The 27,317-nt window shown below is 32.9% G+C and overlaps 1 protein-coding gene across 2 annotated transcripts in view; it reads left to right on the plus strand.

Moving 5' to 3' along the window:
- The window catches only part of LOC143058563 (tyrosine-protein kinase JAK1-like), a 62,479-nt gene that overhangs the window by 627 nt on the left and 34,535 nt on the right, over nt 1-27,317 (plus strand). For both annotated transcript variants that reach the window (XM_076232053.1, XM_076232054.1), the window contains exons 2-6: nt 12,672-13,670; nt 15,036-15,197; nt 17,633-17,790; nt 19,012-19,274; nt 21,542-21,682. In XM_076232053.1, coding sequence (XP_076088168.1) covers nt 12,747-13,670; nt 15,036-15,197; nt 17,633-17,790; nt 19,012-19,274; nt 21,542-21,682 — 1,648 coding nt within the window. In that variant the 5' untranslated portion in view covers nt 12,672-12,746. The remainder of the gene's footprint in view (nt 1-12,671; nt 13,671-15,035; nt 15,198-17,632; nt 17,791-19,011; nt 19,275-21,541; nt 21,683-27,317) is intronic.

The following is a 27,317-nucleotide window of genomic DNA, read 5'->3' on the forward strand; positions in this document are numbered from 1 at the left end:
GTCCAAAATTATGATGTCATGAAATATAAAAAAAAAAAGATGTGGTGTGATTGTCAATGAGACAAATCTCCACAAGAGACCAATTGTTCACCAATGAGCAAAGCCTATGCACTTAATGGGTCACTTAATTTGACAGTATACACAGCTAGCTGAACTTTCTGTTCATGGAAGAATTACGAATTGGCCGGTATTCCAAAGGAAAATCACTTATGAAATCAATCTCAAGGCTAAGAAATCCAAGTGAAAACAGGTCATTTTCGGAATTCCAGTGTTACATCAATGAACCAGCGGGTGTCCTGGGTGATTTCTCAGAACTGTGAAATACGGGTCAATTGACAGGTATGCAATTGTAGTAAAAATCAGACTGCCATTAATGCATAATATTTGTAATATGAAGAATGAAATAAAAAAAAATCAACCCAAATCTTTATTGATATCATATTTATGTATCTGATTCGCATTATTACTGCCATATACAAATGTATATAGATACTAAGAGAATTTTGTGTATGTTCCACATCATGGTATTGACATAGCACCACAACAAGTGTCCAAAAAATCTTGTGTCCGCATTTCAGCTATCATATTATTTTTGGTAGTGTTAATGCGGACACTTGCTTTTCATATTTTTTAATGTGTTCTTGAATATAATACATAATGCCTATTTCTTTTCAACACATAAATAAGCATACTTACATGAATAACTGTGTATTGACTGTGACACGATGACTTTGGATTTTTTTCCAAATTTCCCGGGTTTCAAACTATTTATAGCGTGTTCTTTCAATCACATGGCATGAACGTAAATCATAAGTAATAAACATGATATTATCATTGCAACAAAATAGAGTGTCAATAAAAAAAAAACACTTTTTTTATATATTTATTTTATTTATTTTTATCATAATTTTATTGAAAAGTGTGATATTCCTTTTCCGTCGCCATATCGCAGCTGTCCGCAATTAGGTGAATTTCCCCTAAATGAAAAGATATTTTCCACAAAAGTTTCTTATAAAAAAAGAAGATGTAGTATATTGCTAATGAGCATCATGAGACAACTGCCCACAAGAGACAAAAATGACACAGACATTAACAACTATAGGTCACCGTACGGCCTTCAACAATGAGCAACGCCAATACCCCATAGTCATTTATAAAAGGCCCCGATATGACAATGTAAAACAATTCAAACGAGAAAACTGACAGCCTTATTTATATAAAAAAAGGAACGAAAAACAAATATGTAACACATAAACAAACGACAAACACTGAATTACAGGCTCCTGACTTGGGACAGGCACATACATAAATAATGTGGCAGGGTAAAACATGTTAGCGGGATCCCAACCCTCCTATATATATAACCATGCTAACCTGGGACAGTGGTATAACAGTACATTACAATATGTATGTTTTAAAACTTAAGGTTTATATGACCCATTCTGTAGCCCTGTTAGTTACGAATTTGTCAAACTGAAATAGTATCTAAACAGCAAAGATAGTATATAATATAGTAGGAGTTGGCCCAATTAATACACATACCAAGGGGAAACTTCGTCCAATGCATGAATATTTATTGTTTCATTGCATTTCATAGTAAAAGGGGATTTGGGGGATTTTTTGGGAAATAAAACCAAGATTTTTGAAGAAAATCTTTAGACTTTTAACACAGAGATTTTTATGCTCCACCTACGATAGTAGAGGGGCATTATGTTTTCTGGTCTGTTCCTCCGTTTGTCCGTTCGTCCGTTCGTTCGTCCGTTCGTTCGTCCCGCTTCAGGTTAAAGTTTTTGGTCGAGGTAGTTTTTGATGAAGTTGAAGTCCAATCAATTTGAAACTTAGTACACATGTTCCCTATGATATGATCTTTCTAATTTTAATGTCAAATTAAAGTATTGACCCCAATTTCATGGTCCACTGAACAAAGAAAAAGATAGTGTGAAGCTCAGGTTAAGTCTTTGGTCAAGGTAGTTTTTGATGAAGTTGAAGTCCAATCAACTTGAAACTTAGTACACATGTAAATTATGATATGATCTTTCTAATTTTAATGCAAAATTAAAGTATTGACCCCAATTCCACGGTCCAGTGAACATGTAAAATGATAGTGCGAGTGAGGCATCCGTGTACTATGGACACATTCTTGTTTTATAAATTTTTTTTTTAGGAATTGTTAACAAAATCAAAATTTCGTGTTTATATTTAGATATAAGAAGATGTGGCATGTGTCAGAGTTCAAATGACACAACTCTTCATCCAAGTCACAATTTATAAAAGTAAACCATTACTAGTAGGTCAAATAACGGTATTGAACACAGAGCTTTGGCTCAAATGGAACAGCAAGCTATAATGGGCCCAAAACATTTTAGTGTAAAACCATTCAAACGGGAAAACAAACGGTCTAATCTATATAAAAAGCCAGCAACGAGAAACACTTATGAACCACATCAACAAACGACAACTACTGAACATCAGATTCCAGACTTAGGTCAGATGCAAACAATTGCTGTGGGTTTAAATGTTTTAATGGTACCAAACTTTCACCCTTATCTGAAACAGTAGTGTGGCATCACAACATACAATGACATAGAAAGACACACTATAAAATATTAATTGAAATGGATTAGCTCAATTAAAAGACGTAGTAAATTTGGTTACAAAATAAATATATGTATGTTATTTTCGGTTCCTTTCGTTTCTTTTTGGTCCTTTTCAGGCCTTTTCGGTTATTTTCTGTAAATCGTCGCTCATGATCTGTAAACTGTTGGACTGTTTAAAAGGCCTGAAATGACAATCTAAAACAAACAAGAAAACTAACAGCTTAAATTGTGGGGTTATACTGTTTTACCCCTTGTCTGTCGGTCCTTCCATCCATGCATCCAGGTTCACTTGTTTCTCAAATAATTATATTATGTGCTGTAAACCAAGGGTTTTTAAGCAGTTAAGCTGCTTTATGGGAGCACCCTAGATTTATGTGCTTCCCAATAAATGCTGAAATATGTGCCACTTTTATTATCTTGCTGGCTATCATGTTATTTATAACTAATTGGACACTTTTTTCATACTTTTTATTCTGAAATAAAAAAAATATTACCATAAAAAGGTTAAATGGTCGTTGATTTTCCCAAAAGTTTTGAAGTTGCACATGGGAAGTAGTGCTCGATAGAAATCCTTCTATAGTTTATTATTCCCTGTGCTGTTGGTTAAGATGTCAAAGAACAATTGTATGAAATATTTGATCGCCGAAATTCTATAAAGATGAGTCGTTTACATTTCCCAAAATGGCAAATGTCGTAGGAATATGGACCATAATTTGGTATTCGGTCTTTGGTTTCTTTTTGTATCCTTTTTTATAAGTTCTAAAACTTTAACTTTTATTCTGTGGGTTGTGTTGGTGTTTGAATAGTATTAATGGAACAATTGAGTTTTTCAAGAAAAAATTAATACATTTTGATTCACCGTTTACGTGACAGGAAACCAAACAGGAAACCAATCTTTATTTTCTTTATTTTGCACAATATATTTCAAAAGACATAAATGAACACCATTACTAGTGTTACTTGCTTCATGTTTATATTTAAAATCTATTTTCGATGTTAGATTAAAGTTTTTTTTAAAAGGAAACCATAAGAAACCGAAAGCATTTTTTTAGTTTTATTTTATTGCAAAATCTACTTAAAATAATCCGAACAGTATACTTTTTCTTAAAATCCATCTTAAATGTAACTGTATTATAAAACTCCTAAATATGTGCTTGTTTTGAAAACAATTAGTACAATTTATTCAGAAATTTCCATATTTTCTTCATTGATACAGGATACCATAATCGTTGTATCTTGATGTTTTAGCCAAAAAAATGTATTTATATTTGGTCTTGAAATTCCAGTTATATACAATTTATTCCAAATCATTGGCAATGTAAAATTCTTTAAATTCAGTAAAGAAAAAAACTTTAAAATAGGCACCATGTGATATTTGTGACCTGTACACCATCTACATGGTTTCCACATTTTAACCTACTTTAGTGGGCTAAAATCAATAAAGTACTTCCTTTCAAGTCATGTATGGTAAAAGTTTACTTCTCCTTTGACAAGTTTATTGCATTTCTGAAAAGTGTTTGCAGAACATGAATAAAAAAAAATTATTAAAAATTGTGACAAAGATACCAAATTTATACATTCCAAGTGTAAGGGTATATTAACATGTATTTTTTATTTAATTATCTTAATTCACCTAAAATATCCAGTAATATTTACTGCTGAAGCAAAATCAATCCAACGAGCATCGGCACAATGATAAGAGACGTAATTTCGATTGAATTTTCCAAGGACCCTTTACATCGTTATCCGGAAACGAAGTGTGTTATAACATCGTCAAATCTGAAATCGATTTTGTCAAGTCATTGGGCATTTATTTTCACACAAGATCGTATGTAACATTATGCACATCGGAAAAATAATAGACCCCCGGTGCAATCTCTTTGAAAATTGTATTTTCCTTTTTGATACAAGACGAAACAAGTCTACAGATTATGTTTGCTAACATCCCGTTGGAAACAAAAACAATGTTTAGACCTAGTATTTCGTATATCCGGCCGTAAGGGCGTGATCACATGTTAGTCACATGTTTCACCTATAACGGGAAATGATTAGAACTTAAGGACAAAAACAATTTTAATAAAAAAAAGGAAATAACTGGACTTTTGTTTCGTGTGAAATGTAACGCATAACAATAACGTCATTTTCTAACTTAATTATTACGAAGAACAAAACTAGAATGAAAATCATCTCTGATTTACCTGTTTGAACATCTCGCGAGAGTTCATATTTGCATATTGATATAAAGAATTCTGTTACAACAAAGCAGATTACATCATCTAAAATTTGCGTTACGAAATCGGAAATGAAAGTAACGCCAGTGTTCTTACACCTGCTACAGAAATACTTATAGTTCTCGGCATTTTCTTCTGACTATTCTTATTGGTCGATGTTCTTTATTATTTGAAAGCAAAAGTTACGAATTTGCCGGTGACGATTATCTATAAATTAGTCAGCATTATGCACTTCGGAAGCAAAAAGTAACGTGAGAAGCGACACAAAAATACGGTCGTATAATCTTTGAAATTTGTTAATTTCCATTTTTTTTTCTAGGGAAGAGTAGCATACACTTGTATGTTGATAAAAATAAAGGCATCTTTAGATGTAGTTACAACTTTTCTTACAGAAATACACATTTTTATCACTTTTCTATCGTTATAGGAAACGAGCCCAATAGCAAATTATGGTCCATATTGTTTGTCATCGATACGTATTACATACGTCAGTAGTCTATTAATCAGCTGATATAAGTTGGCGGCAATTTCAAATTACATAGAAGACAAAATTTACGTACCTTTTAAATTGGGAAAATTCTGATGATACATAGGTACTTTATTATTAATCATTTTATTCGTTTTTTGTCTGAAATGATTGAGATTATTCAAATCATCTTAATTCAGTAATCTCAAATGTATGCTCATTTGTATTCTTGTTAATATTATTCCGCTATCTCGCAAATGACCTCCTTCATGCTTGTCAAATAAAGTTGTTGTTATTGTAGTTTTCTGATTGGTCGATGCAAGGATTTGTATTACTATACAAATCCTTGGTCGATGTCGAGGTAATTTTAAGATTGTTTCGCTTTGGTGTTACAATGTAACATAATGCTACACGTGCTTTGATTTACCTCAATGTGCTTCAATAAATATTGAGATTAAAACTTTAACAACTGTTTTCTAAAGGACGGCATTATTTAACTTCCAAAGTCGCATATTCTGTAAAATATTAAGTCCGAATCTGTGACGCGTATCACACCGTAATTGTTTTTGATTTTCAAGGATTTTTCGATTTTCCCGTACAGAAAAATACGACTTTTTTGTTATAATGTTTCTTTTTATAATTTTTCACATTTAAACACAATGTGTGGTCAAGCAAAGCTGATTACTACTAAATACTCTAATGATTAAATAATACATAGATAAACTAATCAATAAGTAATAATGATAAACTATACAGAGAAGTGATTAAAATAATAAAACCAATGAAAATCGTCTCTACCACAAGTGTTCTTGAATCAATTCTATGCGGTTCCTTCAGCAACTTTATGCTGGTAAACGATTTCCCAATGAAAATAATGTGAAAAGAAATCGCATGATACGATAAAATGGTTATAACGACTAACGAGGCTCGAGAAACGTTTATGTTTTCAACGGAAGCAGGACAAATCGCCCCACTGGCAAAACGCCCCACACCAAATCGCCCCACTTTTTCACCAACTCACCCCACTATTAAAAAAATTTAAAAATCGCCCCAACCTGGTTTACCAACTCGCCCCACTTTTTTAAAAAGTCGCCTCACTTGTGAAAAGGGTTAAATCCAGTTAATTTTTCCCCTGTCAACTCGCCCCACTTGTTGAAAAAAGGAAAAATCTACTTCTATATACAATTTTTAGGTCTACCAACTAGCCGCACTTAAATGAAAACTTATTTTGATTTTCGTAAATCTACGGGGCCATCTACACTGAATACAAACAAAAAAAAACGAAATTTATTAAACTTTTTTAACATTCGTAAAATATAATTGCAAATACATTTTCGTATCATTATTGGAGAATAACTTATACTTGTAAGCTAAGTTATTTGTATAACAATTGAAAAGAAACCTGTTAATTGTATCATAATCATAAAATTGATGCGTGATTAACATTTATATAACTTTATTGCAAAAACAGAGTTTTTAACAGGAATTTGATTTTATAGAACTTCCCTTAGGTTTTCAAAGGTATTGGGTATTGACGTGGGCAGGGACAAAGCAGTGGCGGATCCAGAACTTTTCCTAAAGGGGGGGGGGGGGGCGTTGACTGACCTAAGGGGGGGCCCCGCTCCAGTCATGCTTCAATGATTCCCTATATAATCAACCAAACTTTCCCAAGAAAGGGGGGCCCACTGGTTCCGCCTATGCAAAGATATACAACGGGATTGCATCTTTTTTATAAGTGGTTTATCTATTTGTCATGAGTGGGGCCAGTTGACAGACCGTATTTCAGCGGGATTTTAACCCTTTTCATAAGGGGGGCATGCTATCATACCTATTTGCAATGGGTGTTTACCCTTTTCATAAGTGGGGCGAGCTGGTAAACAAGAGTGGGGCTTTTTTTTAAAAGTGGGGCAATTTGCCAGTGGGGCGACTTGTCATGGATTCTTTTCAACAAGTTGAAGTTACAAACAAGTTTTTCTTAATTCCTACTATTACAGTTATTTAAAGTTTAAATAAATGTTTTTTTTTTTTATAATGATATTAGTAATTGAAGACAGTTAAACCGTAATCAAGATATTTTAATTCAGTTATAATTTGAGACGTTAATAAAATGGCACTCAGCTACGGTTACATGTAAATGTAACAATAATAAAAATATTACTGTTACATTGGAGACTAAATGCCGGAATGCATGGTTGGGTAAGGACCTGTTTAATTACGAATGTAACAATAATTATTGAGGCTATACATTGCGTTATTGTTACATGAAAAACAGTAATGTACGATGGGACTAGAAATATGTACTAATAATAAAAGTTGAAGACATTTATTTTATATTTACAATACATACATTTATTACATACAATTTATTTACTGTAATTTTTTATTTACAATGACAATTTCTACAAATTCAGTAAGTGTTTTTTAAAGTCCGACACATTTTTGATGAACGAAATTACGTCCTCCACTGATACGTGTACATACAGAAGTTCTTAGTATTTAACTGACAGTTAGCAAATTTTGCTTTTGATGTATCAATTTGCGTCAAATTGTATAGCTGTATGAAATGTATGTCTTGATATTGTTTTAGTTTCCTTTAAAACGCATCCCAAGTTTTAATGTTTTTCACCCTAAACAAATTGATTCAAAGTATAATGACAGTAATAAGGGAAAGTGTGCAGTTAAATACTTTAAAAAAGTGAAACCATTGAACTATATTTTTCGCCTTTGGCACTCCTAATCTTGAGTAGTATCTTTAAGAACATCAAAACCATTAATACGTAAAACTATTCAAGTTATACACCATTTGTTGAATAATAATATTTATTTTTTATCAGTATCATGGGCGGATCCAGCCATTTGATAAAAAGGGGGGGGGGGGATGTTTCCAACTATATGCTCCCATTCAAATGCATGGACAGGTGCATTTATAATGTGGCGGCTTAAACATCTTAACTGGCACAAAACTCTCCCCTAACATAGGACAGTGTATGTGTATAATCTCAGACATTGAATCTTTATAAATATAAATTGGAAATAACTTTTGAAAGTGGTAGGATTGCATAACATAAACATTACTGTACAAGCATTATTCATGTTATTTGATACTTTAGAAATAGCTGAGAACAATGCCTCAGATAAATATTTTGACTAATTATTTACACTATTCATCTAAACTTGGTCAAGTTTGCCTTTGGGTTTTTGATTAACTGCCTATAGCACCCTTAAATGGTGCTTTGATTAATTATTTTACAGTCTAATTGTATAGTTATGCATGTGTATGTAAATTCTATATATAATTCTATATATACGGGAGCTGTGCAATTTGAGCAGTCAAATTGAATTGACCGTATATTCACTGACAGTCCCATTGTTTATGATGTTGACAATGCGTTTCCATAGAGTTTTATTTATGACGTCAATAAAACATTCAGGTGCGCAGAAATTTTACGTCTTTTGCTCAAAACTAAACAATGATGGTTTTTACCCTAAATACTTCATTTAGAACAGTTATGAGAGTTGCAGTATATTACGTATATTGTCTTGATATATAAATGTTATTTGTACTCGGCTCAAAACAGGTAGAAATGCTTGGCACAGCCTTGCTATCTACCTGTTTCTAAGTCTTGTACAAATTACAATTATGTTTTGAGACAATATATGGTTATTCTTTATGTATCTATGCTAATCTATGAATTCCATGTTTTTTCTGTATCATAATGTTTTGAGTGGCACATAATACTTTCAATACAATATATTTTGTATAGATAGTGTTGTGCACAGCAGTGAAGTACATTCTATTGAAAATGTGCTATCTTCTTTGTAATAGAAAGTATTGTGTACAGCAGAGAACATTAAAATACAGAATAAACATGGAATTTTTTTCAAGCACAAGAAATTTTGCAAATTCCATCATTGCCCATTATTAAATATAATTTCAAGTTTAAATAATAGCCTGTTTGTTGTAAAAAGTAAAAACTAAGTGTTATGCATATATGATCATATATAATTTTTCTTATATTTATAATGTTTACCCTTCCCTCAAAAAATAATTATTCAGGATAAATAAGGTGGCTATATATATAGTTTTAATAAATAAAGCTGTTGCCCACTGTCAGTTAATTCATAAACTATTTATAGTTGACCTAGTTTTGATTTCCTTCAGTGTTGTCATTTGGACTTGGTTACTTTTTACTTCCTTGTTTTACATTGTTGTAAAAATCATTGTGATAAATAATCATTTTAAATTGACAAATAACTGATACAATTCAATAACAAATACAATGCATTTCCTTTTAACAAAATTAAGTATTGTTCTCCTTGTTTATTATAGAACTTTATGAAAACATTGTTTAAAATTCAGTTGGGAGAGGATCTAGGTTGCCAATCCATAAAACAGAGTACTTTATCAAATTAATGAAGAACAATTGCAACAGTTACTAATAAAGAGATATTATGTCTTTGATTTTTATTCCATATTGTGTCCAGTATTTGCTAAACCAGCTCAGACTTTTTTGGAAATAATTTGACTTTCATGACTTTATAAACAAAGGAATTTAACATTTTAACAGATGTAGCAATTATTGTTTGATAGGATTTATTTTTAATGAAAATTTCTTGATTCAACGGATTGAATTGACCTTGAATTTACATGTAAGACATATTTAAATCCAATTTAAAAGATGGAGCCACATTTTTAAGATTAGAATCTGGTCTGATAAATTTATGTACATGTATGTCACTTAGCAATATTTTTGAATAGTTTTGTTTAAAATAAATTTTCCAACCCTGGACCCCCTCCTGGATCCGCCAATGCTGGCAATTATTTATGTCTGTGTTTGATTAAATTTTTGGCCATGTCATTGGGGTGTGTTCTCATTTCGCCTTAGCCATGTTAGCTGTGAATTCAAGGTAAAAAAGGTAAGAAATATACTAAGGCCAGATGGGAATTGAACTAAGGCGAAATGTGAATTAAGATAAAAATATTAAATAACAAATTAAACCTCTGTGTTTTTATAGCAATTTTAGCAACATTTAATTAGGAAATTATTTCTCTTGAATTATTATTTTTTTATAAAGTGACAAATTTGTGACAATTTTTATGATTTTAAAGAAAAAATATCAACAGTAAAACATGAGTCAGTATGAAAGCTGCTTCTTTTATGCTTAATTTATTACAGAAACTTTAATAAAATAAATAAAATGATATATTTTTTTTAAATTGTGTTATTATAACTATATATGATAAAGATAATACATGTAAAAATACAAAAAAGAAGATGTGGTATAATTGCCAATGAGACAACTCTCCACAAGAGAGCAAAATGACACATATATCAACAACTATAGGACAACATACAGCCTTCAACAATGAGGAAAGCCCATACTGCATATGTCAGCTATAATAGGCCCCGAAATGACAATGTAAAACAATTCAAACCAGAAAACTAACGGCCTTTTTTATGTACAAATAATGAATGAAAAAGAAATATGTACATGTAACACATAAACAAACGACAACCTCTGAATTACATGGTATATACTATGACTTGACTTCTTCAAGCTTGGTCCAAATTATATAAGATTCTTCGATCTCCTGGAAAACATCGCCAACCAACATATTAACTCAGTATGGTGATGCAGCATCTTACATCCTCAAACTTGGAAACTAAATGAACTTTGAACATTCAAATGTGTACATCAGTGCCTTGTTTTTAACAATATGAACTATATGGAAATAATTCTTATGTTATATGTATTAGACTAAGTGTTTTTTTCTCATGCTATTATTAAACATATAACATGTACATTTTCTATATAAGTATGCAAATTTAAAATTGGGTTTTGAATTCAGTGCTGATTTAGATATGAAATATTTGCTATGATAGTATAATATTTGTCTTTTCTTTATTCATTGAAATATGAAATATCCATATACAATGTGTCATATCTAATAAGACATTATTTACAAAATATAACACATAAGTAAAAAAAAATTCAGAAAAGAAGAGCAGCTATAAAAAAAAATTATTTAAAAAGTGGGACACCAAACATAAATCATATTTCATGGTAGAATTTGACATCAAAATAACAAATAATAACTAATTGCAATACAAACAAAGCATAACTTAATTACAATGTTTACTGAAGGTCCCATTTCGCTTTAGTTAATTATTATTTTTGTACTAAGGCAAACTGGGTTTAATTTCATATAATTATTTTGACAGCTATTAAGGCGAAATGAGAATAAGCCGTCATTGGTCTGAGGCATTGGACTAGAGACTTATTTGATATATATAATAGTTAATGAAAAGCTTGTCATTATCATATGGACTACCCACAGGACAGTGGTATTAATTAAGACAGCAATAATGACCGAGATGTAGAAATTTTTTTATTAATTTCATTCAGTTACCATGTTTTGAAAAATTCTCATGAATTCAAATTGTTCAAAGCACTGGAGTTATGATACAATTTCTTTAGGAAAGACTGAAGACCAGTCATAGTGAGTCTATAAGTTACTGCCATTCATTTAAGTGCAATATTTCAGTCATGTCAGTATATATAGGAATATAAATAAAATTTTCTTTAGTTTTATAATTAACATGATTAACAAAAACCTACAGTAAACATTCCAACAACCTGACAACTTTGATATGAAATTGTCGTCACTAACAGAAAAACCATGCCCTACTGGTCATTACCATGTAAAAATTCTTTAACAGATGGATTGTTGGTCTGTTTTTATGCCTCACCTACGATAGTAGAGGTGCATTATGCTTTCTGGTCTATGCGTCCGTTTGTTTGTCCGTCTGTCTGTTGTACCGTCCGTCCTTCCGTCTGTCCCGCTTCAGGTTAAAGTTTTTGGTCAAGGTAGTTTTTGATGAAATTGAAGTCCAATCAACTTGGAACTTAGTATACATGTTCCTTATGATATGATAGCCAAATTAGAATTTTGACCCCAATTTAACGATTCACTGAACATAGAAAACTTTTATGATAGTGCAAATTTCAGGTTAAAGTTTTTGGTCAAGATAGTTTTTGATGAAGTTGAAGTCCAATCAACTTGAAACTTAGTATACATGTTCCTTATGATATGATCTTTCTAATTTTAATGCCAAATTAGAGTTTTTACCCCAATTACATGGTCCACTAAATATAGAAAATGATAGTGCAAGTGGTGCATCTGTGTACTACATGTACTATGGAAACATTCTTGTTTTGTTTTTTGAAAGACAGATTAAATTTTTTACTGAAGAATACAAATGTCATGTGATAACTTGCTATCCAATAAGAGAAACTAGTTCTTAATAGAATAATTGCTGTCTTGTCATACCTTTAACAGGTTCATGATCACTAACACCAGATTATTTGTTGTAGAAATTTTAAATGAATGAGAGAGAACAAAATTCACTTGACATTTTTGAGTGACCATAACAACATCAAATAACATCAATGGGGAATCATCATAGTAGATTAAGACAATCTGGTACCATATATATGAGAGGGATTGGAAATGATCAGTACCAGTCAGTTAACATAAAACTACATGGAATAAAAACCGATAACTACAATGTACCAACAGAGGATTTCTCACTTCCTGTACAAGATCTGTGTTACAAACTTCTTCAGGACAGATATCCGGCCGAGACTATCGGGCCAGCAGCTATCCATCTATTTGGATTGGCCTGTTTCGATCAAGATAGAAAAACTTGCACATGGCTAAATCCAAGAAAGAGTTTGAGTGACAGTATGAAAGATGGATTCAGAGGACTAAATAATTTATACCTTCGAATACGATTTTTGCCTGTTAAAAGTCAACTACAAGGCCATATCATACAGAGTTTATGCTATGACAAAGATCGTTGTCCTAATCATGTTAATTACTTGATTCATTATCTCTTCTTCCAAGTCAAAAACGACTTTGTTTCTGACAGATTGAACACTTTTTATGGTGAGCTTGTACAATCAAGCAAAGCAAGAGGAAATGCAGTGTTAGACTTAGTAATCATGTCCAGGCTGTATGGTCTGGATTCTCCAGAGAATGTATTCGATCATATTGACCATGAAAAAAACTCAAATTGTTGTTGTTATTTCGGTAAGATGAATGGAATAGAGTCCAGCTTGAATCATGTGTTACCTAGCAGAGAGCGAAACAACTGTTGGAAGGACTATAAACTGGAAAAAAATATGAAGGCAACGTTAACAGAATACAGCAAGGAAAATCGTGCTGCGACTACGGTTGATTTGATGGTACATTATATCCAAGAACTTATGATGGACGTTAGAGAGAGATATATTTCAAAAAGGGCTGAAATGGAGGGAAAAGTGGAAATTACAGTCAATACGCAAAATGGGTTTGGTGTTTTTATTAGAGAGGTAAGGCATTACTGTTTTGACCTGGTAAGTGTTATATAACATGAGGTGAAAATAACAGACTTTCTTAAAAATAACAGACTTTCTTAAAAATATTATGGTTGCAAATTGGAAACATAGTTTGAAAGTAATTTACTCCTTAATCAAGTTAGGCCAAATAAAAAAGTATGTGTGGTTCCAGTTACATCTGAAAAAAAGTTAGGGTAGGTAGGTAGGGACTTTTTTTTATTTTATATTTTTTTTTATATTGAGTCTATCGTTTCTATGGGAGCAACATTCTGACTTAAACAGTGCTTGATGAAAAAAGACAATAAAATCTTTAGGGTAGGGTATTTTTGAGGCAAAAAAGTAGGGAAGGTAGGGTTATTGGAACCACACATATATTTTTATTTGGCCTTAATACATACATGTGATCATCATGATCATGGTTATATAATGTTTCTTTTAATATTCAGTGAGCTAGCACAGTATTATCCACCAAGTAAATGGATGTAAGCAAAACTGTATTGTCTTCAATAATGAACAAAACCATAGTAAGTTGCCTTTAAATGTTAAAAAAAGTAACATTACAAAATGTGGAATAATTCAAAACAGATGACTCACTATACAGCTATATGACAAAACTAGTAAAAACATATATTATACTGCAATCAGCTGTTTTACTATACAGATAAAGCTATACGTATAAACGTTAGCTTTATACGTCAATGACCCCAACTAACCTATAAGCCCCGCCTACTTACCGGAACTACTGTATTTCATCAACAACGTCACGTCACAACCATGACAACGTGTAGTAACAAAGGTCGAACTTTAATAAATTTAACTTGTTATGTCTATAAATTGGTAATTTATATACCATGTTTATTAAATGTTATTAATTAAGTTCATTTTCCCTTTCTATAATTCCTTAGAATGTCTATGTTTTACCGCCTAGACTACGCTCATAGGGAAATACCCCAAAATGGTACCCCAAGAGGGAAATTCCAAACACTTTTTTTTAACACTGTTTGTTACATATTTTTTTTAATTTTTTAAATTTTTTATCGATTTCAGTATAAAAACAATATACGTATAGTGTCTTGAAATATGAAATTTATTTGTATTCGGCACGAAACAGGGGAAATGCTCAGTAGAACCTCGCATTTCCCCCGTTTCTAAGCCTCATACAAATAAATTTCATATTTCAAGACACTATACGTATATTGTCTAAATATAGCACACAGAACATACACATGATACAGAAACCAACATCAAACATGTGAATTATATTCCTTTGTAAAGTAAATTATGACTACAATGTTATATGTATTGAACCTACATGCTACTTGTAAATATTATACATGACATTGATTGGTAATTTTGTAGCAATCAGATCGCAGTGTCCCATCTTTGTTCTGCGCAATTGATGAGCTCCAGTCAATTGATATACATCATGATAACTATATGATGGCAGACAAGAAAACTGGAAATAACAACATGAATAAATCCTGGACTGTTAGAGTCCACAGAACTAATGGTACACCATTGGTGAGTACACTATAATCCTGGACTATTGAGTCCACAGAACTAATGGTACACGCACCTCTGGTGAGTACACTAGGCCAGGATTTTTAAATTTGTTGGTTTACGGATCTGCCGACCCGATTTTGCCGATTTCTAGAATAAAAATAAAATTCACTTTTCATGCTTTTTTATTCCCGCCGACCCTAACAAATGCATTATTCCTGAAAAATAATTAAAATATTCTTGTTTTATGAAATGAAATGCGTTTATCACTAACAAAATTGATAACACTTTCTACAGTGAAAAAATAAAACTTTCAGTTTATGTTTCTAAAAATAGATGAATCAATTATAACTGACCTTCAAATGTTGTTTAAAACCAATTACACAATAAGTTCGTTTCCCGTATTTGTCATCAGTCCATAAGATGCAGTATCTGATAGAAATAGACTTGTCCAAATGTGGACAGGTGGAACACGTCAAGTTAAAGTACTGAATATTAAATAATCATTTGGAATTTTCTTGTTTCATAGATAATAAAAAGATATTGTCCATTTTGATAAAAAAAAAACGGGAATGCATGACAACAGATTAACCAGATATTCTCGTTTTCTCAAGTGGACGAGTCTATTACGTATTTTGACACATGTGTTGAAACTTATTTTCGTACGACGTTTTTACATTTTTTTTCTTTATCAGTTTTCGTGCTTGAAGATCATAATTCACCAAGTTTTCTGGAATTGATTAAGAGCTATGCGAATCTGTTTTTTTTGTTTGTGAAATGACGATTTAATTCATCTTTGTCCGTGCAACACCCCCTTTTTTTGTTTACGGGAAATTATTAGAATGTCATGCAATGTTTATGACAGCTGATTTCATTGAACTAATATCTAAGAAATGATGGCAAAATAGCATAACAAATATATTGTTATAAAGGTAAGATATATATTTATTTTGCATATTTTCCTGTCTTGAAAGATATTTTTTTTCTTTTTTTTTCCCGACCGAACGACCCAACTTTTTCATGGGTAAAATCCGTAAACCAACAAGTTAAAAAACCCTGGCCCTATAAACCTGGACTCTTGAGTCCTCAGAACTAATGGTACACCACTGGTGAGTATGCTGTTTCAGTCCACAGAACTAATGGTACACCACTGGTGAGTACTATATAATCCTGGGCTGTCAGAATCCACAGAACTAATGGTACACCTCTGGTGAGTACATTATAATCCTGGACAAAGAGTCTACAGAACTAATGGTACACCACTGGTTAGTACATTATAATCCTGGACTATAAGTCTACAGAACTAATGGTTAATCTGTGGTGAGTACATTATAATCCTGGACTGTTAAGAGTCCACAGAACTAATGGTACACCTATGGTGAGTACAATATAATCCTGGACTGTTAAGAGTCCACATAACTAATGTTAAACCACTGGTGAGTACACTATAATCCTTGACTGGAAGAGTCTACAGAACTAATGGTACACCACTGGTGAGTACATTATAATCCTAGAGTAAGAGTCCACAGAACTAATGGTAACCCACTGGTGAGTACATTATAATCCTAGAGTAAGAGTCCACAGAACTAATGGTACACCACTGGTGAGTACATTATAATCCTGGACTGGAAGAGTCTACAGAACTAATGGTACACCTCTGGTGAGTACATTATAATTCTGGACTGTAAGAATCCACAGAACTAATGGTACACCTCTGGTGAGTACATTATAATTCTGGACTGTTTGAGTCCAGTGAACTAATAGTTAACCTCTGGTGAGATCATTATAATTCTGGACTGTTAGAGTCCACAGAACTAATGGTACACCACTGGTGAGAACACTATAATCCTAGACTGTAAGAGTCCAAATAACTAATGGGACACCTCTGGTGAGTAAATATAATCCTGGACTGTTAGAGTCCACATAACTAATGGTACACCACTGGTGAGTACACTATAATCCTGGCCTGTAAGAATCCACATAACTAATGGGACACCTCTGGTGAGTACATTATAATCCTGGACTGTAAGAGTCCACATACCTAATAGTTAACCACTGGTGAGTACATTATAATTCTGACAGTGTCCACAGAACTAATGGTACACCTCTGGTGAGATCATTATAATTCTGGACTGTAAAGAGTCCAGTGAACTAATGCTATGTCATTGGTCAGTACATTATAATCCTGGACTATCAGGGTAACCATGGTAACCCTGGATTCCATGGGTATATATTGTAGGTGAACCATCTGTATCGTAGTTACATTTTCATAGGCTTGTTACTGCTTGTGCATGTTGTGTCCAAATTTTGCTTAATCACAAAATAAAAATATATACTGAAATAAAACAAGTCTTCAATCCATTTTAATTATTACTCACAAAAAAAGTGTATTCAATGTACATTGTATGTACAACATATTAAAATAGTCATAAATTTTTCATTTTTTTTATTGGTAGATGCTGATTTTTGACACAGTAGAAACTGCAGAATCCTTCATTTCTGGCTTAGATGGTTACTATAGAGTTATACACAACTATCATCATTTACTCTGTGACCAGGTGGCGCCACATTCCCTCAAACAACTTGCCAACCTGAAATGTCATGGACCTATCAGGTAATCTTAAATTTTATAATATAGAATCATGAAATTATAAAAAAAATATATCCTTTATTGGGGGAAAATTATGTCTCATTGATAGTGGTATTTTATTTCATAATTTTGTAAAAGTCTTCATACAAGCTTATAGAAAATTTCAATTTGGTTGAACAATTGATTTGTGATTTACCTAGCTTATACCCACACTACCCACAACATCCTGAAAAATTTGAATAACATTTGAATCCATATTTTTTGTTCAAAATATTTGAACATGATTTAATGCTGATTGGAAAGCACTTTGTGTTGATATGAAACTTCATTATTATGGTCACTATTATTAGATTAACTGTTTACATAACTTTGATTTTCTTTTTAAAAAATTAGGCTTTTTCTCCCCATGACTAGGTTACTGTAGCTATATTATGCAAATCTTTTGGAATTTTTAGTCCTCAATACTTTTCAACTTCGTACTTTATTTGGACCTTTTAACTCATTGCCTTAACTGTAATGGCTAAACATTTAGCATGTTTAGAATTTTGAGTCTTAGCTGTAAAGGCTAAACATTTTAAATTTTGAACCCTCAATGCTCTTGAACATTGTACCTTATTCCATCCTTATATTAACTTGTGTTATTCTGTGTTCACTGGCAACACATGCATCAGGCATACACAATTTTATGATGAGTTTGAATAATTACATCATTTTTATGCCCCACCTACGATAGTAGAGGGGCATTATGTTTTCTGGTCTGTGCGTCCGTTCGTTCGTCCGTCCGTCTGTCTGTCCGTTCGTTAGTTTGTTCGTCCATTCGTTCGTCAGTCTGTCCCGCTTCAGGTTAAAGTTTTTGGTCAAGGTAGTTTTTGATGAAGTTGAAGTCCAATCAACTTGAAACTTAGTACACATGTTCCTTATGATATGATCTTTCTAATTTAAAGCCATATTAAACTTTTGACCCCAATTTCACGGTCCACTGAACATAGAAAATGAAAGTGCATGTTTCAGGTTAAAGTTTTTGGTCAAGGTAGTTTTTGATGAAGTTGAAGTCCAATCAACTTGAAACTTAGTACACATGTTCCCTATGATATTATCTTTCTAATTTTAATGCCTAATTATATTTTTTATCCAATTTCACGGTCCATTGAACATGGAAAATGATAGTGGGAGTGGGGCATCCGTGTACTTTGGACACATTCTTGTTTTTTATCTTTTATTGAACATTTCTTTTTTCATTTTTAGTGAAAAGCTTGCAGTAGAGAAACTGAAGAAATCTGACCATGAATTTTTTATTGTGAAACAAGATATTCATAAACAGGACAAGTTTGCTATTGTCTACACAAACGAAGGACAAATCAGGACAAAGTATTTCTTTAGAGAGGATGACAAGTTTTTCTTGGAGGGAGATACATCACAATCATATAACACCACACGGGAACTGTTCAAGGCTTTATCAGAGAGTGGTATTCTAGCCAAGACTCCTATAATAGTCAGACCAAAGAACGGTATGAATAATTCATTATTATAGCAAAGGGGGGTTTTGGGGTTTGTATAACATAACAAGGGAACTGTTCAAGGCTTTATCAGAGAGTGGTATTCTAGCCAAGACTCCTATAATAGTCAGACCAAAGAATGGTATGAATAATTCATTATAGCAAGGGGGATGGGTGGGGGGTTTGAGGGGTTTATATAACATAACAAGGGAACTGTTCAAGGCTTTATCAGAGAGTGGTATTCTAGCCAAGACTCCTATAATAGTCAGACCAAAGAACGGTATGAATAATTCATTATTATAGCAAAGGGGGGTTTTGGGGTTTGTATAACATAACAAGGGAAATGTTCAAGGCTTTATCAGAGAGTGGTATTCTAGCCAAGACTCCTATAATAGTCAGACCAAAGAACGGTATGAATAATTCATTATTATAGCAAAGGGGGGTTTTGGGGTTTGTATAACATAACAAGGGAAATGTTCAAGGCTTTATCAGAGAGTGGTATTCTAGCCAAGACTCCTATAATAGTCAGACCAAAGAACGGTATGAATAATTCATTATTATAGCAAAGGGGGGTTTTGGGGTTTGTATAACATAACAAGGGAAATGTTCAAGGCTTTATCAGAGAGTGGTATTCTAGCCAAGACTCCTATAATAGTCAGACCAAAGAACGGTAAGAATAATTCATTATTATAGCAAAGGGGGGTTTTGGGGTTTGTATAACATAACAAGGGAACTGTTCAAGGCTTTATCAGAGAGTAATATTCTAGCCAAGAATCCTATAATAGTCAGACCAAAGAATGGTATGAATAATTCATTATTATAGCAAAGGGGGTTTGTGGGGTTTGTACAACATGACACAGGAAATGTTCAAGGCTTTATCAGAGAGTGGTTTTCTGGCCAAGAATCCTATAATAGTCAGACAAAAGAACGGTAGGAATAATTCATTATTATAGCAAAGGGGGTTTGTGGGGTTTGTACAACATGACAAGGGAACTGTTCAAGGCTTTATCAGAGATTTGTTTTCTGGCTAAGAATCCTATAATAGTCAAACCAAAGAATGGTAGGAATAATTAGGGTCCCGCCAAAGGCGGTCCCCTATAGTGATCAGTCTGTCCGTCCGTCCGTCCGTCTGTCCGTCCGTCTGTCCGTCCGTCCGTCTGTCCGTCCGTAACACTTTGTGTCCGCTCCATATCTAGAGAACCATTATGATTTCATACTTTATACTTTACATGTTTATTAACCACCACCAGAGGGCGTGTCATGATGTATGTACAACTTCCTAGGTCAAAGGTCAAGGTCAAAAAACTTTGGTTTCAGTTGACAACCCTGTGTCCTGTGGTGAAGATCGTGTCCGCTCTATATCTTGAGAACCGTTATGATTTCAAAGTTTATACTTGACATGTATATGAACCAACACCAGAGGGTGTGTCATAATTTATGAACGACTGCCTAGGGCATAGTTCAAGGTCAAAAACTTTGGTTTCAGTTGACAACCCCATGTCCTATGGTAAAGATTGTGTCCGCTCTATATCTTGAGAACCGTTATCATTTCAAAGTTTATACTTGACATGTATATAAACCAACACCAAAGGTTGTGTCATAATTTATGTGCAACTTCCTAGGTCAAAGGTCAAGGTCAAAAACTTTGGTTTCAGTTGACAACCCCATGTCCTATGGTAAAGATCGTGTCCGCTCTATATCTTGAGAACCTTTATCATTTCAAAGTTTATACTTGACATGTTTATAAACCAACACCAAAGGGTGTGTCATAATTTATTTACAACTTCATAGGTCAAAGGTCAAGGTCAAAAACTTTGATTTCAGTTGACAAACCCATGTCCTATGGTAAAGATACAATTTTTTAATGCACATTATTCACAGCGGGGCCCACAGAGATGGCTCCCATCTCAATGATATCTAGTTCATTATTATAGCAAAGGGGAGTCTACTGTATAAGCGTTCTTTTCGCAACATCACATAAAGAACACAATGGAAAAACTATGTAACCAAGAAAATTGAAACTAAAGTTTGAACATTGAAAAGTTACTTTATAGAACATTACCTACCGTGCGAGGGCTGTATGGCCAGTCAAGGTCGTTAAACACTTCCATTTGTTGTAACCTAACCTTGAAACTTAGTTACACAAAAATACTAATGACTAAGATTTAGTTTACTGCATTGTTCATGACTTACGATCAATCTTAATCGTATGTTTTTCATGAAACCAACTACTGTCTGATAACTGAATTATGAAAACTGTGTTATTTTTTTTTTTTCAGAATGTTGTGAAGTTCTTAAGAATTTGTTTGTTAACCCATCAGATACTCCAAATACAGAAGACGAAGATTCCGGTGTTATTGCAAAGAAAAAGCAGCCATTGGTCTACATGCAGGGGGACATCATGACAGACGAAAAATTAGGTACTGCTGAAATTCATGTTTTGGTCCGTGAAATATTCAGTTCGGCAGCATATGTAAAGTTTAGTGAAAATTTAGTTCTACAGCAAATGTTGGGATCTGTTGAAAATTCCATTCTGCAGAAAATGTTAGGGTTTTAGTCAAAATTCAGTTCTGAAGAAGAAGTTAAGATAACTAAACAACAATGTTTCAGTTGATATTTTAAACTAGAATGTGAACAAAAGGATAAAATTAAATTAACAATAAGTTAAAATATTGATCACTCTTTATTGCATAGCAATATGATATTTCCCACAGAAAGTAACCAAACATTAGCGTGCAATAAATTCCAATCTTGCACTAGTGCAATAAATCCTCAAAATTCATGATGTCATCAACAACAAAATTTTAGTTTAAACCAAATTTTACTTTCAAATATTATATTGCTATACACAGTCAGGGGCATTACTTAAACAAGTAACTTTTTTTAGTTACTTATATAGGTAATTTTTGTTTTAAAAAAATATAAAATTACTCAATAGAGTCATTTTAAATTTCAATAAAAGCAGGGACTAAATGTAGTTTTCATGAATTTTTACAATTTTTCGTCATCATTTATATCACAAATTTAAGAATTTGTAAGATTTGAGAGGAGAATAGACATAAAGGGTTACTTTAAAAATAATGACAAAAATGTTACTTGAATAAGTTATTTTGTACATCTTTGAAAGAATTAGTAATAACACTTGTTTAAGGAACATATGTAATTGTTTTGGGTTACAAATTATAAATAACTTCAAGTCTTAATTAATTCATAAGTTTCTATCTATTTATATCTGTCTACCTTCAAGATTTTGAAGGAAAACGATATTTTAATAGTCCCTAGAGACCAATCTTTGACCAAGAAGCGTGGATATCAAAGATAAGTGCATCAGAAAAGCAATTATTGTTTCAGAAGGATTAGATTTTATATTTCATGGGAAAAATAGCCAGATGTCTATGAAAATTTGTTTAAACTAGTAAAATTTGTATAATTGGTCACCTATAAACATAATATATAAGTAATTTTTAAGATAGCCTTGTTTTCAACATTACTTATATAGGTAATTTTAAAAGTTACTTGTTTAAGTAATGCCCCTGACTGATACAATAATAGGGTTATTGCATGAATATTGGGGAATATTGTCCCTTGTAGAACATATATTGCACTCGCAAGCTCTTGCAATAAAAAAAATTCTACTCTGGACAATATTCACCAATATTCATGCAATAACCCTACATTATCATGATAGATAAGACGTCTTTTAATGGCTCAAATGATAAAATGAATTATAAAAATAAAAAAAAGGCAAAAAGGCTTAATAAAGAAGGAATTTGAAGAGCATTGAGGACAAAAAGGGGTGAAAATATGGGGATTATTGTCGAGCCTGCGACTTTTGTCGCAGAAAGCTCGACATAGGGATAGTGATCCGGCGGCGGCGGCGGCTACGGCGGCGGCGTTAGCTAACTTCTTAAAAGCTTTATATTTTAGAAGGTAGAAGACCTGGATGCTTCATTCTTTGTATATGGATGCCTCATGTTACGAACTTTCCGTCAGTCACATGTCCAATATCCTTGACCTCATTTTCATGGTTCAGTGACTACTTGAAAAAAAAGTTAATATTTTTTGTAATGTTAAATTCTCTCTTATTATAAGTAATTGGATAACTATATTTGGTATGTGCGTACCTTGTAAGGTCCTCATGCCCGTCAGACAGTTTTCACTTGACCTCGACCTCATTTCATGGATCAGTGAACAAGGTTAAGTTTTGGTGGTCAAGTCCATATCTTAGATACTATAAGCAATAGGTCTTGTATATTTGGTGTATGGAAGGACTGTAAGGTGTACATGTCCATCTGGCAGGTGTCATCTGACCTTGACCTCATTTTCATGGTTCAGTGGTTATAGTTAAGTTTTTGTGTTTTGGTCTGTTTTTCTTATACTGTATGCGATAGGTCAACTATAATTGGTGTATGGAATGATTGTAAGGTGTACATGTCTAGCTGGCAGGTGTCATCTGACCTTGACCTCATTTTCATGGTTCAGTAGTTATAGTTAAGTTTTTGTGCTTTGGTCTGTTTTTCTTATACTGTATGCAATAGGTCAACTATATTTGGTGTATGGAATGATTGTAAGGTGTACATGTCTAGCTGGCAGGTGTCATCTGACCTTGACCTCATTTTCATGGTTCAGTAGTTATAGTTAAGTTTTTGTGTTTTGGTCTGTTTTTCTTATAATATATGCAATAGGTCAACTATATTTGGTGTATGGAAATATTTTATGATCTACATCTTAGTTGCTCAGGTTTTATTTGACCATGACCTCATTTTCACAGTTCATTGCTCAGTGTTAAGTTTTTGTGTTTTGGTCTGTTTCCTTAAACTATAAGCAAACAACCATATTTGTTGTATGGAAGGTGTAATTCCTTTTTATATTCATTTATTTATTTTTAATCAGAAACAATTTGAATATTGAATACAAGAATCTTTTTAATGGAAATATGAATAAATCATACATTTTTGTCGAGCCTGCAACTTTTGTTGCAGAAAGCTCGACATAGGGATAGTGATCCGGCGGCGGCGTTAGCTCACTTCTTAAAAGCTTTATATTTTAGGAGGTAGAAGACCTGGATACTTCATACTTTGTATATAGATGCTTCATGTTACGAAGTTTCCGTCAGTCACATGTCCAATGTCCTTGACCTCATTTTCATGGTTCAGTGACCACTTGAAAAAAAAGTTCAAATTTTTTGTAATGTTGAATTCTCTCTTATTATAAGTAATAGGATAACTATATTTGATATGTGCGTACCTTGCAAGGTCCTCATGTCTGTCAGACAGTTTTCACTTGACCTCGACCTCATTTCATGGATGAGTGAACAAGGTTAAGTTTTGGTGGTCAAGTCCATATCTCAGATACTATAAGCAATAGGGCTAGTATATTCGGTGTATGGAAGGACTGTAAGGTGTACATGCCCAACTGGCAGGTGTCATCTGACCTTGACCTCATTTTCATGGTTCAGTGGTTATAGTTAAATTTTTATGTTTTGGTCTGTTTTTCTCATACTATATGCAATAGGTCTACTATATTTGTTGTATGGAATGATTGTAAGGTGTACATATCTAGCGGGCAGATGTCATGTGACCCTGACCTCATTTTCATGGTTCAGTGGTCAAAGTTAAGTTTTTGAGTTTTGGTCTTTTTATCTAATACTATATGCCATAGGTCAACTATATTTGGTGTATGGAAATATTTTATGATGCTTATGTCAGTCACGCAGGTTTTATTTGACCCTGACCTCATTTTCACGGTTCATTGCACAGTGTTAAGTTTTTGTCGAGCCTGCAACTTTTGTTGCAGAAAGCTCGACATAGGGATAGTGATCCGGCGGCGGCGGCGGCGGCTACGGCGGCTACGGCGGCGGCGTTAGCTCACTTCTTAAAAGCTTTATATTTTAGAAGGTGGAAGACCTGGATGCTTCATACTTTGTATATAGATGCTTCATGTTACGAAGTTTCCCTCAGTCACATGTCCAATGTCCTTGACCTCATTTTCATGGTTCAGTGACCACTTGAAAAAAAAGTTCAAATTTTTTGTAATGTTGAATTCTCTCTTATTATAAGTAATTGGATAACTATATTTGATATGTGCGTACCTTGCAAGGTCCTCGTGTCTGTCAGACAGTTTTCACTTGACCTTGACCTCATTTCATGGATCAGTGAACAAGGTTAAGTTTTGGTGGTCAAGTCCATATCTCAGATACTATAAGCAATAGGGCTAGTATATTAGGTGTATGGAAGGACTGTAAGGTGTACATGTCCAACTGGCAGGTGTCATCTGACCTTGACCTCATTTTCATGGTTCAGTGGTTATAGTTAAATTTTTGTGTTTTGGTCTGTTTTTCTCATACCATATGCAATAGGTCTACTATATTTGTTGTATGGAATGATTGTAAAGTGTACATGTCTAGCGGGCAGATGTCATGTGACCTTGACCTCATTTTCATGGTTCAGTGGTCAAAGTTAAGTTTTTGAGTTTTGGTCTTTTTATCTAATGCTATATGCCATAGGTCAACTATATTTGGTGTATGGAAATATTTTATGATCTTTATGTCAGTCGAGCAGGTTTTATTTAACCGTGACCTCATTTTCACGGTTCATTGCACAGTGTTAAGTTTTTGTGTTTTGGTCTATTTTTCTTAAACTATAAGTAATGTGTCAACTATATATGTTGTATAGAAGCATTGTTAGCTGTACCTGTCTGCCTGGCATGGTTCATCTGACCTGGACCTCTTTTTCAAGGTTCATTGGTCTTTGTTTAGTTATCTTGGTTAATGTTAAGTTTATGTGACAGTTGTAATAAAGCTTAGCTTTATACTTAGGACTATCAACATAATATCAATGATTAGTATAGAAGGCGAGACATTTCAGCGTGTGCACTCTTGTTGTGTTTTGATCTATTTTTCTTAAACTATAAGTAATGGGTCAACTATATATGTTGTATAGAAGCATTGTTAGCTGAACATGTCTGCCTGGCATGTTTCATTTGACCTTGACCTCATTTTCAAGGTTCATTGGTCTTTGTTTAGTTATCTTGGTTAATGTTAAGTTTATGTGACAGTTGTAATAAAGCTTAGCTTTACACCTAGGACTATCAACATAATATCAATGATTAGTATAGAAGGCGAGACATTTCAGCGTGTGCACTCTTGTTTTGTAAAGGATTGAATCCTACCTAACAAGTGACAGGGTGAAAAGAGAGAGTTTAAAAATGTTTTAAAGGAAAAAGAGGTAATCACACTTTTAGAACTGATGTGTTGATAGGTAGTCATAGCAAATTTTAATTGCCTGTTAGCAGTCAGGGGCATTACTTAAACAAGTAACAATTAAAATTACCTATACAAGTAATGTTGAAAACGAGGCTTATTTAAATATAACTTATATAAGTTATTTTTCTGAATATTATTTTTAAAGGTGTCCAAGAATATAGATTTTACTAGCTTTAAATAATTTTCACAGTTATCTGGTTATTTTTCCCTTGATATATAAAAACTAATTCTTCAGAAACACTAATTAACTTTCCGACGCACTTATCTTTCATACCGACGCTTCTGGGTCAAAGATTGGTCTCTTGGGACTATTAAATTATCATTTTCCTCTAAAATCTTGAAGGTAGACTGATATAAATTGATAGATACTTGTGAATTAATTAAGACCTGAGGTTATTTATAATTTGTAACCTAAGTCAATTACATATTTGCCTTAGATAAGTGTAATTGCTATTTTTTTCAAAAATGTTTAAAATAACTTATTCAAGTCATATTTTTGTCATTATTTTTAAAGTAACCTTTTATCTCTATACTCCTCTCAAATCTGATAAACTCTTTATTTTATGATATAAAATGTTGTTTAAAATCATGAAAACTACATTTAGTCTATGTTTCTATTGAAAATTAAAATAACTCTATTAAGTAATTTTATTATTTTTAAAATAAAAAATTACTTATATAAGTAATTAAAAAAAATAACTTGTTTAAGTAACGCCCCTGACTGGTTAGTTTTAGGCTATGGTTATTTTACGTGAAATGTAATGGTAGCTATATTATGTAAGGTCAGATGT

This window comes from Mytilus galloprovincialis, chromosome 14 (genome assembly GCF_965363235.1).
Source record: "Mytilus galloprovincialis chromosome 14, xbMytGall1.hap1.1, whole genome shotgun sequence".
Classification (NCBI taxonomy): domain Eukaryota; kingdom Metazoa; phylum Mollusca; class Bivalvia; order Mytilida; family Mytilidae; genus Mytilus; species Mytilus galloprovincialis.